This window comes from Styela clava, chromosome 7 (genome assembly GCF_964204865.1).
Source record: "Styela clava chromosome 7, kaStyClav1.hap1.2, whole genome shotgun sequence".
NCBI lineage: Eukaryota > Metazoa > Chordata > Ascidiacea > Stolidobranchia > Styelidae > Styela > Styela clava.
The window spans coordinates 15,083,594-15,100,815 of record NC_135256.1 but is presented as its reverse complement, the minus strand read 5'-3'; the positions used below and the strand labels follow the sequence as shown (position 1 = coordinate 15,100,815).

Sequence of the window (17,222 nt, the reverse complement as noted above, 5' to 3'; positions counted from 1 at the left end):
TATATTTTATACATGTGTATCTAAATTATGACTCGTTTTTTATTCTTAAAATTCACTTCATTATTTTCAGTCGGAAATTGGATTTGCGGATACGTTAGTTTGTATTTATCGTCTCGTCTCAGTTGATCGCTTAACGAGTTTTTCACAATTTATGTATACAGTTCCGGACGAGAAAAATACTCGTTATCGAGATCCTCAGTCACGTTTCCAGGGGAATACTTGTGAGATGGGGAGAATTCGCGGAAATATATTTTTCCGACATAATACCGATGTTCACGACTTAAATACCAACGTCATGATGAAGAAAACATTTGGCGATTTTGACCAAATGTGACTTTTCGAGTATGTGCGAATTCCCACCTGTCACTCCCTCCGGGTTTTTCGCCCCCTGTTTTAACGCTCTCGCCGCCAGGGGGCGATACCGCCCACTTTGTGAATCGCTGTGTTAGAGACAGAGTATACTTTATTTTAATCATCACTGGAAACTTCGATTGGGCGATGATGCGGTAAGTATAAATGGTGCTCAGAGGAAATTTTCTTTCGTGGCTTAGTCACGAGTAAAGTGCAGAACATAGTGAGAATTTTTTGTAAAAGGATTAACTGTTGGAATTTCAGCTACCTAGCTAAATACCAACATTCCGATAATCGAATTTTGTAGTTTTTTTAAATTAAAACAGTACAATTTAAAAACTTTTAGGTGGAAAAGACGCCACCACCAACACCAGAAATGAGATCTTGCATGGATTTGAAGGATAACGGGAAAACAACAAGTGGATTTTATCACATCAAACCTGACGATGATTTCGAACCGATTGAGGTAGTTGTTGATATAATATCGAAATTTATTGGAATATATATACTACGGAAGTACCCAATTACGTTATGTAATTGTTTTATTTTTGTCTTTTCTTGTTGCAAACGAAGTGGACTTATATATTGTTACTTGTTTTTGTTTTTGCGGAGTCGAAAATGGCTTTTTCCAATCGCTGGCCAAAGTTTTCAAATTTTTATGTTGGTAAAAATACAAGTGAAAGACTATAAACACTATTTTATAACTTTACTTTGAGCATTATGGAGTTTAGCAAATGCAATATCAAGTGATAACCCGGCGAGTGAGTGTTTATAGAACGTTGTGCGTTAGTGTGGCGCCGTATTCATGCCTAAATATTTGGAGCAAAAGGCTATGCATTTTGTTATATATGCTTCGTTATTTCAGACCTACTGCGACATGTCCACTGACGGAGGAGGGTGGACGTTGGTTGCCAGTGTACATGAAAAAGATATAAAGGGCAAATGTGACATTGATGATCGTTGGACTACTTTTTCAACCGGCGCATATGGTGAAGTCATAATACATATATATATACAAATATGTTACATCACATATGGCATACCTTATTTAAAATTTATAACAATTCTACATATAAGAAAGAAATCTGAAAAAATACATCTAATAATTAATTGAATTGAGTAATTAATTACTATGTGGATTGAAGTAAAATTCTTGACTATGACGTGCATGACTATGATATATAATAAATATTGTTTTACGTACATTTATTTCCTAATGAAAGTTAACAAAATTTCTACTCGAAATTATTCGAAAAGAAAGCAACATGTAAATTACTCGTTATATAAATGTCAAACGCTATAAAATTATTTAGCATCAGTAAACTAATATTTCCACTCAGTACAGGGAAGTCCCTACTAAAAAAATTACCATAACAGAGGCTCTACAGATAAATTTGAATTATAGTGATGTAAATGGAACACGTTTTTAATGTTATCATTAGGTTCAAACAAAACCTATACACAACCCACAATTGCTGAGCATTGAAAAGCAACATATTTATTCGAAGATTTTTCCGACTTCCTGCAAGTGTAGGAAGGCCATTATATCATTGCGTTATAATTAACCAACTCGTTGTATATAACTTAATTAAAGAACTAACAGGAAACAACTTTAATTTAAATTATACATAATAATAACTTCAGTTGAAACCGCCTGGGCAAACAAAAAAGTGTTTGGTGATGTCATGAACTGCACTGATGATGATTACAAAAATTCTGCATACTTTTCTTCTAACGTAAGTATTACATTGATTACTGTTTTCAGTGTGCTTTTAATCAGTCACTATGAGTTTAAAAAGTATTTAGTCAAATTCAAACAAAACGATTCCATTAGATTTGATGAGTTATATTAACTCTTTGAACTCTGACGGCTCTGAGCGAAGTTACTCGCTCACCCTGAAGATTCGCGGCGCCGTATTGGTAGAACAATAAAAAATGTCTAAATACTGGCTATTTGGCACGCTTATAACTTTTTATCAATTATAGGTAGCACGTTGTGTGACATTTCAATCGAAAGGAAATTTTATCGTGCATTCAGAATGTATTTTCCATTTGGAAATACATTTTGTCAAAATTAATAAAATTGACCCTAATCTAACAGTGATTTTTCTGCATGTATGTGAGTTTTGGCTTGAAATTTTGTTATTTTGGTACAAAATATACTGCCAATATTTGATGTTCATAAAGAGTTTTTTTATAAGCTTTTTGTTGATATTTAAATTACTATCGTGGCTGCCATATAACCAATTTTATATTTAAATATTTAATTGTGTATCATTGTGTCGGGTGAACAACTTCGATAAGCGGCCATGACGCACTGATTACGCAGCTACGCAAAAGCCGATCACGTGACAACCGTCATGAAGATGTTGATAAGTACGTTCGAAACGTATTGCGTGGCAAAATCGCAAGATAACTTTCACGACGACGTTCTCAGCGGGACATCGGTCGCCGAGTTTCGATATGATATTAACACTGTATGGATCGAAGTACCGACGTCGAGTAATGCGTGTAGTAATAGCAAAGTGAAGGGAAGTTAATATCGTCATATAAAATTTCACGTGGAAAATGTTTTATTCGCCCATTCGCCCATCAGTATTTGTTCAAATATCAACCAAAATAAGTACTTGCCTGCTCTGCAGATCAAAATATCTGATTGTACGAATGTTAGGCGATGCAAGTGGATGGATCAATATCTGAGAGAACTAATAATGCAGAAAGAGCAACTCTTATTCCAACAAGATCATATGCGTCGCCAGGTACTACCGCAAAACGTCAGTTCTGATAATAGAGGCGTCTTATGCAGCAAAATTTACATTATTGCAAAAAAAACAATCCAGCTGCTAAAGACAAAGCGTTGCTGAAACGATGCGAGACAGTATATAAGTGCAAATACTGTAATGAGTACCTATGTATAGGTAACGAAACCAACAACCATTGGTATAACTGGCACAACAAAGTGCAATATTGGGTTTAGAATGTGTCTTTTATCTGCATAATATTTTCATGTTCTTCATTGTTCCGGGCACAACAAAGTGCAATATTCAATTTAAAATTTTTAGCAAACAGTCTTTTATGTACATACATTTTTCATGGTCTTTATTGTTCCGTTATTTGCTAATAAAATCACAATCTTGTTCATATTGCGTATACGTAACCACAACTTAATGGGGCTTGAGCGGGCAGTCAAAGTCAAAGCGTAGAGCGAATTTTGAATGCGTAGTATCGGGTTAATTAATTACTTCCTGCGGACATTTAAATAATAACATCTCGACGTAACGTTATTGCGGATATCGTCACGTTTAGTTGCATTTGCGTAATATACGTAAAGTTTTGCGTGACGAGACGTTGCCTCTCTTCAACGAGAACATCATTTTGACGCAGCGTCGCTGTTAAATCTACAGATAATCTAATATATTTGGCCATAAAATTTGAATGGCTCATCGTAAAATCGTTTTGGATACGTATATATAAAGCTATTCAAATTCTCCACATATATTGCCGATTGAATATGTGGCTATTTAGGCAAGAAGTCGAAATTCTTTATATTAAATATTTGTTATCATACAATAATTTCATACGCACTTTCAAATTGCAAATTTTACTGAAACATCGTATATTAGAGCACCGATATTTACAATATAATTAGTCCCAATAACAAGCTTTCATGCAATATAAAATTTATTTAAATACTCATTGTGGTTTTTGAGATACGAGATCATAAAGTTGATTCCTTCCGACACGAAAAACAAGCCGGTAAACCGACTTGCCGGGGCACAGAGCGTACTCAAACAAGCCGGTAAACCGGCTTGCCGGGTTCAAGCGGTTAACAATATGTTTTTACTAAGGGAACTTGGATATTGTGTATTGAACTGCAGGTCCTTTCTCCTTGTTTACTCTCTACTTCGGATCCGTATGTGGTACTCACCACAAGGATGCTTTTACTTAATATGTTTTTATGCGACATATTTCCATTTTTATTGTATATTAAGAAGACCATTGTTCTTTGGTTGGTAGTTGATATTGTTGACTTTCCCCTTTCCCTCCGAAAATAGCTTTCTAATTTTTGTTGTAGAAGATCAAAGTGTCTTGAAAGGGTTTAACCTTTTCAGACTTTAATAGACTTAACCGGGCCCTTCATTTTGTGCCAAACATGTTCGATTTAACTTGTTCAGGTTTCGCTTTCACATAGTATGGCTCTTCTTTGAGTCTTCAACTCTCCGGTATGTGAGGTTATCTTACCGATATAAAATGATGTGGGATTCAGATAATAGTTGGCTAGATGAATATATCTCTAACCATCTCACACTCAAGACACGTTGAAGACAATTTCATTCCATTACAAACATTTCCAGGCAAAGGACGTAATGATATGGCACGTCTCACCAGAACCATCAAATAAAACAATGAAAATGAGAGCAACACTCCGATACAGAACAACGGATAATTTTCTACACACAACTGGTGGGAATTTAAAATCACTATTCGGTGAGAGATATCCGCTGCAATTTGATGCTGGTAAATTTTATTTGAATTTACATTCCAGCGTAGGAACGTGTACACTTGTGATCTCAGTCTGATTAACATTGATTGGCTTTTATTCAAGGGTGCATTGCTATTTTATTCTTTATATTTAATATATATGGAAAGCCTTATTTTTGGTACAAGTGCAGAGCGCGTTATATTGAAGAAAGATATGTTTTAAACATAAAAATAATGTTATTGAACAGATAAGCTAGTTTGAGGGTTTGACGTCGTAGATACTAGGAATTACATACGTTTTTCGATTGTTTGGTTCTCAAGACTGGTGTATATAGTGAAGTTGCAAAATTGCGTATGTCCGTAAGTCATAGGCACATTTCTGCGTAAGTCAGAGTGCGCCATTATGACGTCACAAATTAATTTAAATCCGGCTATTGACTCTCAATGTCATAACAATATCATTAGGAAATTCTTTACGTTTTTCTCAAAACTACTAAAAATGACTTGGGCTATTCGGTTATTGGCGTGACGGTATACAAAAATAACTGCAATGTTGGATATGCTGAATATACAAAAAATGGAATATAAAAACAATGGGCAACAAAAGTAGTTTTAAATTCAGATTATCAGTGGTTGTGATCTCTATATCAGTTACTTTTATTTGAATTGGTAGTTTAAAATAAGAAATATGAAATTCTTATTTCAGTCTACCCTAAAAAACTGAGTCAATCGAGAGAGAAAACTGACAGGGTGCTTGATGTTTTGGTTGATCATGCGACTCAAATGAAAAACAAAATACCAGATTGGTTTTCATACAACAATATGTATCGCCCTGGTGAGAGTAATAGCATAAATGGCGGAATCGACAATTTGTACCTGTATTATGGAAACCAGGTGAGATTGCTTATTTATTGATTTTCTGAAATATATTCAAATATGTTCAAACTCATTTCAATTTTTTGTTATTAGTAAGCTTTCTGATAAAAAAAACATAATTATGTTGAGTTGTAGTATTATTAAAAGACAGATTAAGTTAATATTATTTTTGTAAACAGTAAACTGTGATTACTTGGGCTGTAAACCTCAAAAAATTATTCGAATTTCGAGTGTAGACTAAAAAATTGATCGAACAACAAAATTGTATTAATTTTTATAGTAACACTCAAATATCAGTTATAAAACATTGTGAACATCCAACATTGGACAAACTCAGAGTCCTGCTTCTGTAGTCTGCAGTTGGAGTATTAGTCCTAATTTATTAAATTTGTGAATCATTTTTTAAAAATAATAATTTCGATGAATTGTGTCGTTCCCAATACTTCTATGAAACAGGAAAGTAATACTAATCCTTGGCATGCTTTATTTTCCTGCAAAGATGGCATTATCTCATATAAAGCTTTGATCAGCATGTAACTACGATTATATGCCGACTACGATAAGTCCGGTCTGTGAGAGACCTTGAAACAGTCATAGCATTTGTAAATGGCTCGTGCTTTTTTATCCGTTCAAGTTGTACAATTTAACTTGGCTAGGTTTGATTTGCATATCCCAAGGTTTAATGTTTGCCATCTCCAACGACTTTGTTGTGGTTGTATTCTCAAACGCTTGCCACAGCTTTAAGTAATCTATAGTAATATTTTAGTAATCTTGAAGCTTCTCATTGAATGTTATTGAAACTATATTTTGTTTCAGATCTCGGTCTCTGTGAAGAATCCTCCTCAATCTCAATTTGTTACATATGAAAGAAAATTCACGTATGTATTGATTCGTACTATATAATTCTCACATATTTTAGAATATTTAACTAGTGGCTGAAATGTTATGATTCATTAAATAAATTAAACATTATTTGAGCAAAATGCAATTTTTTTAACAGCGCCGATAGTTACCATTAAAATATACTAATGCCGTACCGCGTCAACGGGTATTTTCTGTGCTAAACTCCTGTGGTCTGTCTATAGCACTTTGTTATCCCCGAGCCCCAAAATTCAGGGTGAAGCTATCTTTAGAAATTGTTATATTAAGTAAGAATTATAGAAGTTGTTATATTAAGTAGGTAAGAGCTATGAGTAGCTGGCACAGCCGAGATACGCAGTAAGCGAATTCTACTGGCTCTTTGGAAGTCACGCTGTTAAATGGCCCGCAACATCAGTAAAAAAAATTTCGTCTCTCCCTAACATCTATACGAACTCCTGGGTTTCAGTTCAACGTTCAACGCGAATATGGACGCGTGAGCCACTTCGGGCTACCCCCAAGATTTTGAGTTTTATATGTGAGCACACCACACCATAAATCAGAGTATCTCAATATAATAAACATAACAGATGGGAACCTCATGTCCAAAAACAAATTATTGAATTTGACAATATGTTTTTAATAAAAAAAAATGGTTATATTGTATTGTGAGCCTCAGAAATGTCGTGCGTCATACGAAATTTTAGGACATTCAGTAATCTATGTAGATACGTTATCTACATTAACATGTCGCGCTTTGCATGATACCAATAAATAACTTTCTGAAGACCAAATACGAAATAGCGATCGGCTTATCGATCTTTCCTCCAAAAAAATTATTAATCGATTAATTTATAACTCTCTAATTATACTACATAATTCATCCAAAATCAATAGGCTCCTGGTTTGAGATATGATTAATGCACATGCAAAATTGGAGCACATGGAGCAGATTCAACCTTTCCTGAGATATCGCGTAACATACGAAAGTGGTCAACAGACAGACAGACAAACAAAAAATAACTATCAACATACTTACCGATCAAGATCGATAAGTAATAATGTTACTCATCACGTGCGCCACACGACGGCCCTCTTAATCTCATATTGTTTCATATAGAAGAAAATTCAGAGACGGTAGATGAAAAACGGTCTTGATTCCTACAGTCTATTTCCAACGTATATTTCAGAATATTTTACTAGCGCGTCTATCAAAAACCCAAGAACGGTTTCGCAGAATATATCGACATTTCAAAATGAAAACGAACAAAATTTTCCAAATGACGCCATAGTATCTTAAATGTTCAAATTGTTCGCCTGTTCAAATTAAATACTATTTGTATTTTTGTGGCATAGAATTGGCGATTCAAGCGTAAATACTGCCAAAACGGAGCCATTCATCTTTGTGTCGGCATTTGAGAACGAAGATGGAAGAAAAGATTTTGAAATACAGGTGAGACAGATATCATAATTTTGCCAGTTTATGAATATACTTGGGTTTCTTCGTTTTATTTATCTGACAATATACATATCAATTTTTTATTTTTAAAACTAAACTGCCTCGTGTATTGTAGGTCCATGTATAGAACAACTCTGCGTGTTTTAATCCAGTACTATTAAACGTACTTTAGCGGAGTAATCCCACTGACTCCTTCCCAGGTCAAAAGCAAACAAAAATTGTGATTCCAAATGTTCGTATATTGCAAAGTTGAACAATCAAAATTGAATCCAAAGCAGGAAAATTGAAATATACCCTTAAACCTTAATAAAAGTTATACAGTTGAAATCCAATACAGTAATCTAACAAAAGCGACATCAATAACATTATATTCTCAAATTTCGATCAGGGGTCGGAAATACGTCACAAATCGGTCGAAACTTTGATTAAAACCCTTTTACTCTCCAATGTCAAGATATTGGAAATATGTCATACTTGGTCATAACGTAGTAATAGTATGTTATTTTCCGTTTATGTTGTGACCAAAGTATTTCCACACTAACTAAAATCATTTTAATTAAGCACTAAACTATGATCCATGCTTGATCCGTGTGTTTGTAATCACGGTGAACGCATCATGTTTTTTCGTATATTTTCTATTTTACTACAAGGTGAATTTTATTTGTGTAAGTATTTCAAAGCTTAGAAATATACAAAGAATTTTTCATTACTCATTACTTGAATGAGAAGTATTTTGAACGAGCGAGTAACCGTCTTCCGCACATAATAAACAAACAAGGATACGAGACAGCTCACGAAAACAAGCGATCAAAATCTCTTCGATATCACGTATTTCGTTCCACTTCAGACGCTCAGTCTAGCCTTGTTTGAAAGGGGACGTAGTGCTCTTTCATGAGAGAACTCTTTATCTCTTTTATCTAGCACATGTTCACCACAACGCTAATAATGGGAAGACTTTTTCTCAACAATTTTTGAAATTCCTCTTTTATTATCGGCATAGAGTAGAGAGAATACAAGCTACATGACCCGGGCGGCTGTTAGAGGAAAGCGACATAAACATGCTTTTCACCGGGATTTCGGGGATGCTTCTCCACGTTTTAATTAATTAATTATGTCATATTATGAAATAAGTATGAAAAATCGCTCAGGACCATTGGAGAAAAGGGGTTTTAATTAAGGCTTTGCTTGCCGCGATAAATCACCACCAGCGACAAGGGCAAATGACCCGTTTTATTGAACTCAACATAGTATTACCACGAAAGGGTTAAATAACATTAAAATTCATAGTAACATTCCACATTTGGTATAGTATAAATGACATCATTTGGTTATTTAACTTTTTTTCATAATTTGGCTAAGTATTTCAAATTGAGGATTATCGCGAATCCAAGGCACAAAAGCAAAGTTTGTTCAGCCATGAGTGTAAATTTTTTTATTGATCGTATACTTGTTTTAATTTGAGTGTGTAGATGGTAACGTAAACCGGAGTGAAATATTTAATTTTCCCCCTTCCATTTAATTCGTCCTCGAGACAAACTTCAATTTGCTTTTTTTTATTTACATATATTCTTTCATTGATAATAGCATCCTCATTATCTCACATGACAATAAGTCATAAGATTGTTGTTCTGATATCGGCATTGAAGAAATATGGCAAATAAAACTGACTGCCAATTGCAATTTGCGCGGCTTGAATTCTCTATAAAACAGAGAAGCTTTGGGGAAAGATAACATAAGAATAAGGGTGATACTGTAAGATTTTTTTGTTTCAGACTTCCGGATATTATATCAATTCTAATGGATTCACCGGTGGCAAAAGTAGTATAACAAAAGGCAACTTCCAATTGGATTATCTAACGTCCATAGTTTACTCACCCGGAAACACGCATCCAGGGCTTGGGGAATATTTTTTTGTTGTTCACAGCAAAAAGGTAATTTATGATGTATTTTAAATTGGTAAAAAGTACCAAATTATGACATGATATCATTAGAGAGATCAAAAAAATTCAGATTACACTAAGAATAAGTGATGAAAATAACATTAATGCTTTATACGAGCATCACTCGATTACAAGCTATTCTATCTGTGATAATTGATGTTATGTTATAATTGATAGTTATTTTGGAATGTTAATAGATCTGTATCCAATACCGATATGAAATACCTCAAAAACCGCACATAATTCAATTAAATGTTGCGAATCTACAAGTTTTTTTTTCTTAGCCGAGAATGAGTTTGGTACTCTATATTTCATTAATATATACGAGATAGAATATATGGTGACCGTACATTTGAACCCACGTACATTAGAACCCATGTGTATATCCGCGGGTTCAATCAATATGCGGATGCTACAACCCTTGGGTCAGGGTTAGTATGGGTTCAAATATCCGCAAAACAAAATAAAAAGATTCATAGGTGCAATTGTCGTGGGTTCAAATGTACGGAAACCAGAATATATGTATGTGTATGTGTTTACATTTACATAGTTTAAATATAATTGTGATTCACTTACTAATCTTTTTATTTTATTTTTGTAGTATTGGAATTCTGTAAAACCAACGGAGTTACAAAATCCAAATCAATCTTCATTTTCCACAACAGTTATATTCGATGGAAAACCTTCAAATGTCGTCATAGGTTACCTTCTGTTGTCGAGGTAAAAATAATGAAATGACTAATTATTTGTTTGTATAGTTTCATTTTTCGAAAGAGCTAATAAAGTGTTTTAGGGCTGAAACATATGCCAAGTTGTGATTAAATCACTTCTTCAAATCGCGAATATATCGCACGTTGTTTCGTACATGAAATAACGACAAAATCCAACAATTGATTAATATCCTCTGCTGACCCAAGCAGTTATCACGATTGAGTCGGAACATTTGTGAGCTGAAAATCACAATTTGTGTTTTTATCGTTGTGTTTAAACGCGAATTCGCTTCCAAAAAAAGAAAACTAATGTGAGTTTATATCATAACGCTACGAACTCATCCCTTGCCAATTTTTTTTTAATGTATAACTAATACCCAATTAACTTTTGAGAAAGTTAAGGTTGTAGAAAAACAACTCATTGATCTCAGGCTCTTGAGCAAGAACTGGCGGGACAGCTTGAATGCGCTTCAGGCGTGTCTGGACATGCTCTTCTTTAAAGAGATACTGCGGAAAGCCCATGTTGATCGGCTGAAAAACAGTATCTATGAAATTAGTTTTACGCAGGCCAGCAATGTACAATGTACTGAAAAAAAAAAAAAGTGGAACTAACGGGGAAATCGGCTATATAAAGTACATAGATTTATTTCAACTCAGTCGAAGAAAATTTTCATCGTGTATTTGAATTGAAATTTGAATGTTTAAAAGTAGTGAATGACTAAATATTTTTTTCCGTTTGGAGAATAATTTGCTAATATGAAGCTTCATCACTGGTGATCATGAAATTATCTCGTTTGTTGAACAATCAACTGCTCAAAATCGACCATGTTTTGCACGTTAATCAGAATTGACCAATTATATATACCTTTTGAAATTTTTAGTTGGATCACAGCAGGGTCACTGATAACTGCAGTGCATTCAAATAAATAGACGTTATATTCCTGGATGTTCAATTTGCGTTTCATCTTAGCTGAAATGCGAATGACAATTTGTCTCGTACCATTTCCTGTTTCTCAATCTCTAGGCACGTTTCATTTTTTGTTTGTTTATAGACAAACTGGGAAAATGATTGAAAAATCACATCTTGATGATCTGTCAACTTATATTCTGGATATATTCATGCCATTGGAGGATTTATTTGGTCCGAGTGAGTGTTGGTTTTTATTTTAATTGTTTTCTTGAGCAGTGTATGAAGATGTGGTTGAATTTCTATATCGTAAATGATATCAACTGAAAGGACGAGGGCAAATTACCGTTGTAAACTAACAGATCCCATTAATATATGTATTGATTGGCCAAGCATTATATTGAAGAACCTTTACAATTTATCGTTATCTTTCTGTTGTTATCTGAAAGTAAAAAGCGCACATTGGTGCCACCTGAAATATTTTTCAGGCCCGAGTATTGTTATTTATGAACAAATTATGCAATCTTTTTATTTTATTGCATTTTATACCTGGAAGAAATGTTTTTAATGTGATGTTTTAATGTAATTTATCCTTGTTGCTATTGTATTCAGAAAAAGCAGTTCAGAATGGGCTGATCGCTCCGATAACATTCGATAAAGGAAATGATACCGATATCCTGAATATGATCCCGCCAAAATTCAGAGAATATGTTGAACCTGGTTTTCTACAGTTTCGAGCCTATGCTGAAAATGGATACCCAAATGCCATGTGCCTTGGAGTCAGGTAATCTTATTCACTGTTTTGCCTACTTGTTTTAGAGAATTCATTGAATATCTCCATATTGTCACTCAGCAAACATGTTGTTCGCTATGCCTTAGCTTTGTATGAAATAGAAATAACATATCAAGTGGGACATAACAACAATATGATATGTATCAGATCTTGATGGCTGGTAGTGTATGCAGTGCTATCGGACAATTATTAGGCGACATTTTTCACATTCCACAGACTTTGTGAAAACTTTCAACTCCATGTCCAACTCCACATGTTTTCAACTCCAATATATACCTGATATCTAGTTTATGACGTGTTTCATTCAATTCCATTTTTTACCCAGAATGAAAGTAAACTTACCTCAGCATATCTGCATTGGAGGACTTGCAAACAGCTTGAATGAGTTTGGAACTTGCAGTGATTTTACAGGTAACCTGATCAAAGTGCATTGTGACATAAATTATGTTGTGCATGTGATACTTGTAGTTTTATAAAATTATTGTATTAGAATCATTCAGTAGCTTTTTCAACCAACAAACAACTTTTCGTTGCCTAGGCTGGGCAGGAAAAAGCACCGACAACATAGATAAGGATGAGGCAACCGGACATGCCCATTCGCAGAAGCAAATCTCGTCATCAATATTAATTTTCTACCGTTAGATATCATCGAGAAAATACGGACATATTGAATTATATATTTACTATACAACGTTCCAGATATAGCACTTGCTTCTTTATTAGTTGTAGTTGTAATAAGCAAAAAATTGACATAGGTTTTACTCAAACTTTGAAATTGAAACATTTTAAAAGTAGACAGATAGTAGGCTATTTTGTTTGAAGGTATAACTTTTGTTGTTGTCGACGCTGTCTTTTACTTTAATGTGCAAATATAAATAATATACTGCTTCAAGGTATAAAATATTCCTATTTAATTTATAATATAAATTCATATTCATAAATTGAATATTCATGAATTCATAATATAAATTCATATCATGAATGAATTTTGTTCACCTCAAATTTAGAGAATTTTATGTATGATAACATAATGACTGATACCTCGTTCTCACTACCAGTTATGCTTCAAAAATTCTTTTCAACCAAAATTATAACCCCAACAGTAAAAATGTATTTTTCTTTTTGATGAAAAAATAGATGCAGTTGGAACATTGAATATAGCAACACTAACTATCACATATTGTGTTCGGGCTTAGTTACTACTTACTAGTATTCGAGTCGCAAATTCAAAGCTTTCCATCCCCACGAGAAATTTCCGTAATCACAGTTTTCAACTTCAAAGTTTAAGTCCAGGTTGAAATTGACTAAAATCGAATGAAGTTTATTTTTTCAAAATTTTGAATTGTGGATCGTCGGAGGCAAAATCTTTGTCATACCTTATTGGGATGATTTTTCTAGGGCCTAGAACGACTTCCACAGCCTGTGATAGACAACAAAAATAATGAAATCTCATTCCATTACATATTTATCATATGCTTGATTTTCCTAATATTTTTAGTTACTGCAATTCACAAAGTAGCATATGGTGGTAAAATAAACCTAACAACAATGTAACGAAAAAAGGAAAAAACGAAAGCATATTCTCAGTTTCGTCGTGGTTAGTCATCGTTTCAATTTTTGTTATTCGAGATATTTCATCAATTTTAGTTTCATTTATTTGGCTTTTTCTAATTATTTACATCGAAGAAACTATTGCTATCTTTGTGTTTTTTAGATATCAATCATAATAAAAGATCCGACCACCATGAACGTATTATTATTTTCTAAATAGTATCATCTGATATCCGAAAGTTATTTTGAAATCAACATCGTTGTCCATTAGTTCATCTTTGCATGGAAGCTTCTCGATAGAATTGCCAAATTGATCCAGTGGGTCTACGGAAGGATTCGATATTATATACGTTGGAGATTCACCTAAAGTGGCCATGAATTTTTTGAAAGACGGTAAATTGTATGCCTTTTCCATTTCGGGACAATAAACCCATTTCTTCGATGTATTGTTTATTTCGTTAAATATTTCCTGATAACTTTTCAACTTTGACTTTTCATGACCTTCACAGTCATTAACAAATTTCCTCACAATTTCAAAAAATGCAAATGCTGGACTGCAAATCACCATGATTGTCATCGTCGGATTTTATGTTCAATAAAAAGTAGGCATAAATAGCATGGCATCCATTAGTTTTCAATACTCGATTACACTCGCGTACAAATGTCGTTATGTCCAGCCAATGTACAGCAGTTGCACAGCTCACAAGGTCCAAGCTATTGTCTTCAACAGGAAAAATAGTTATCATGAATAAGGTGGTACGATACGGTATTCATATTTTTTTCTAACCTCTGAAAAAATGTACCAATAATACATAGCCTAAATATAGAAAGTAAGTATCAAATTATTATTTATGCTACGGCTATGAGATTAAAAAGTAAAATTTTCGTCAATCTGGAGTGGAAGCTGGAGATAAAATCTTTGTTGATAGGGTGTCCCACGTTGACGATTTTTTGTTCCGCTCCTCAAACCCTAAAATCCAAGTTTCGAAGGGGAAGCCACTTCCCTATGGGTCTCGAATGCGATGTGGGTTTTGAATATGAGTATTATGTAAGATTGTGGAGCTATGGTATTTAATCAAAAGTCTTACTGCGTTTAGTGCGAAACAAGACTCTTGAATTGAATAGAATGATAATCTTCATTTCTGCTATACCATCCTAGCATCGTACTCATACGAATCCACTTGCCTGAAGGCATAAAGCAAGGAAAAGTGGTTCGTTAAACTTGCGTAACCCCCACTGATAGCTGTGAAATTATACATTCACTTTTCAATGCCATCGAAATATTTGCCAACCTGGAGTGGGTACTGGAGCCGAGATGTATTATTGTTTATCGTAGTGGATTTTTCTGGTAACTTGTCCAAATCATTTGTTATATAAAAGATAATTTTTTGAACTCAACCGGAGAATATCGAAAAATATACACAACAGGGCGTGTTGCATATATAGCGTGACTCAAAGCCTCGTGTGTTTTGTGGTTATTACTGGTAAACTATACCGAATTATTGCCTCTATTTTATTCGCTAGAACAAGTTTCAATTTGTATATCGTAACTATATTCAATTTTATTTTGTTGTCTACGGTAATATAAAACTATTTCGAGCAAATTTGATCTTAGAAAAACTTCATTTTCTCTGACACTGCGGTCCTTAATTGGAGCAATGAACGTAATCATGCAGAAGAAAAGGAAACAAAAACGATGTTTTCTAATATTTATATGCACGGCACACGAGACATGATAACTCATAACAAAAAGTTAGTGAGGCTTTCAATAAGGATGATTCTGTTGCGATTTTCTGGAAGCATATAAAGTGAAAGTGCCATAAAGGAGGCATGACCGAATTTTTAGGACAATGGACCTTTCCCTGACCTTTGACCCCCGGAAAATTCTCCCTATACCCTACCATTGCAAAATTTTCAGTGCTATTTTAAGAGTGCTTTTGCGAGTTGGCGACTGTAAAATGGGGTATGTGTTTCAAACCATCATTATGATTCATCGCATACAACAATCTGTTTTTTAAAAGTACCGGTAAAGAATTTCAGGCTAGTCTATCACAGCTATTTTTACACTAATTTTTATTACTGCAATTAAATCAAAGCTCCTAGGAAGACAGTGTGATCATTGAATTATCTGATTTATATTTAAGTTTCCTAAACACAACTGAAAACTAACGAATAGAGTTCAAAATCGCGAAAACGAGGTAATGTTTACAACCACGCTTGAAAATCTGTCTGAGTGAGAAAAGTGTCTGAGCGAATGCGAAAAGGGGGCATTGTTACGTCACTTTTTGCATCTTGCTGATTGGCCAATGTCACGATGTAAACAAGGAAGTCGATGCTCGGGGAAAGGTCCATACAAGTCCCCAGTAGGATATTTTATTTCTAAGGTTTCTTCGACATAACGCGTTGGGAAATGTACTATTATCACAACTGTATTATGACGCAGTGAATTAATTTTGCATGAAATATGAAATTTTAGTCACAGGCAAGATACCGTATTTCCTCGAAAATAATACTGGATCCCTTTTCAAAAATAACACTAGGGCTTATTTTCGGGGGATGTCTTTTATTTTCATTTATTGAAAACAAAATTACAAAGTAGTGAATTACGAGACTTATTTATCAAATATACAAAATATGAAAACCGATATCCATTTAAATATACATAACATGTTTTCCGCTCTTACACATTTAGATTAATCAGTTAAAACGTGTAGGAGAGATTTCTAGTTATCAACTCGTTTCAAAAAAATTTTGCGCTATTGACTAGGTCTTATTTTAAGGAATGGTCTTATATTAAAATCATTCTTAAAGTTCATTCTAGGTCTTATTTTCAGGGTATGTCTTATTTTCTAGGAAACGGTACGAGTGCTGATTAAGCAAGAAGCAAGTATATCTGATAATAAGTTGTTCTTTAAGGTTAAAATAATAAAATAATGAGTCTTCAAATTTATAGAAATTCATTCAATTGGCCGTAATTTTTAACTTTTAATATTGGAATATTTAGAATGAAAAATTTTGGAATGAAACAAATTCAATTCCTAAATATTATAACCTGTTACATTTTGGAACACGTCTCAAAATTTAAAAACGGATTAAAAATGAAAAACACTTTAAATTTGAATTTCCGGGCTTTTATGGACTTGAGTCCCAAAGCCTTGCCTGATGGCAAATCCGACTTTGACTGTTGTATATCGATCACAAAAAAGTTGAATCAAGATTTTTAGAAGAAAATGATTAGTTACATGAATGGTCAGACACAATGTTTACTAAATTTTTAACAAGAAACAGAATTATG

At 33.8% G+C, this 17,222-nt stretch overlaps 1 protein-coding gene across 1 annotated transcript; it reads left to right on the top strand.

Moving 5' to 3' along the window:
- Positions 1–456: 456 nt before the first annotated feature.
- LOC120328623 (uncharacterized) lies at positions 457–15,354 on the top strand. The gene is made up of 14 exons (XM_078114485.1): positions 457–506; positions 698–817; positions 1,217–1,340; positions 1,996–2,087; positions 4,707–4,869; positions 5,540–5,727; positions 6,526–6,587; positions 7,924–8,020; positions 9,799–9,957; positions 10,568–10,686; positions 11,729–11,823; positions 12,196–12,367; positions 12,702–12,787; positions 14,091–15,354. The coding sequence occupies exons 2-14, from the start codon at positions 728–730 to the stop codon at positions 14,141–14,143; spliced, it is 1,500 nt and encodes a 499-aa protein (XP_077970611.1). The 5' UTR covers positions 457–506; positions 698–727; the 3' UTR covers positions 14,144–15,354.
- The last annotated feature ends 1,868 nt before the right edge of the window (positions 15,355–17,222 follow it).

Bases quoted from the DNA above. Each gene is read 5' to 3' on its own strand.
- LOC120328623 (XM_078114485.1), top strand. From the start codon at position 728: ATGAGATCTTGCATGGATTTGAAGGATAACGGGAAAACAACAAGTGGA. The intron at 818-1,216 runs GTAGTTGTTGAT...TCGTTATTTCAG, and splicing joins ATGATTTCGAACCGATTGAG to ACCTACTGCGACATGTCCAC. The intron at 4,870-5,539 runs GTAAATTTTATT...TTCTTATTTCAG, and splicing joins TCCGCTGCAATTTGATGCTG to TCTACCCTAAAAAACTGAGT.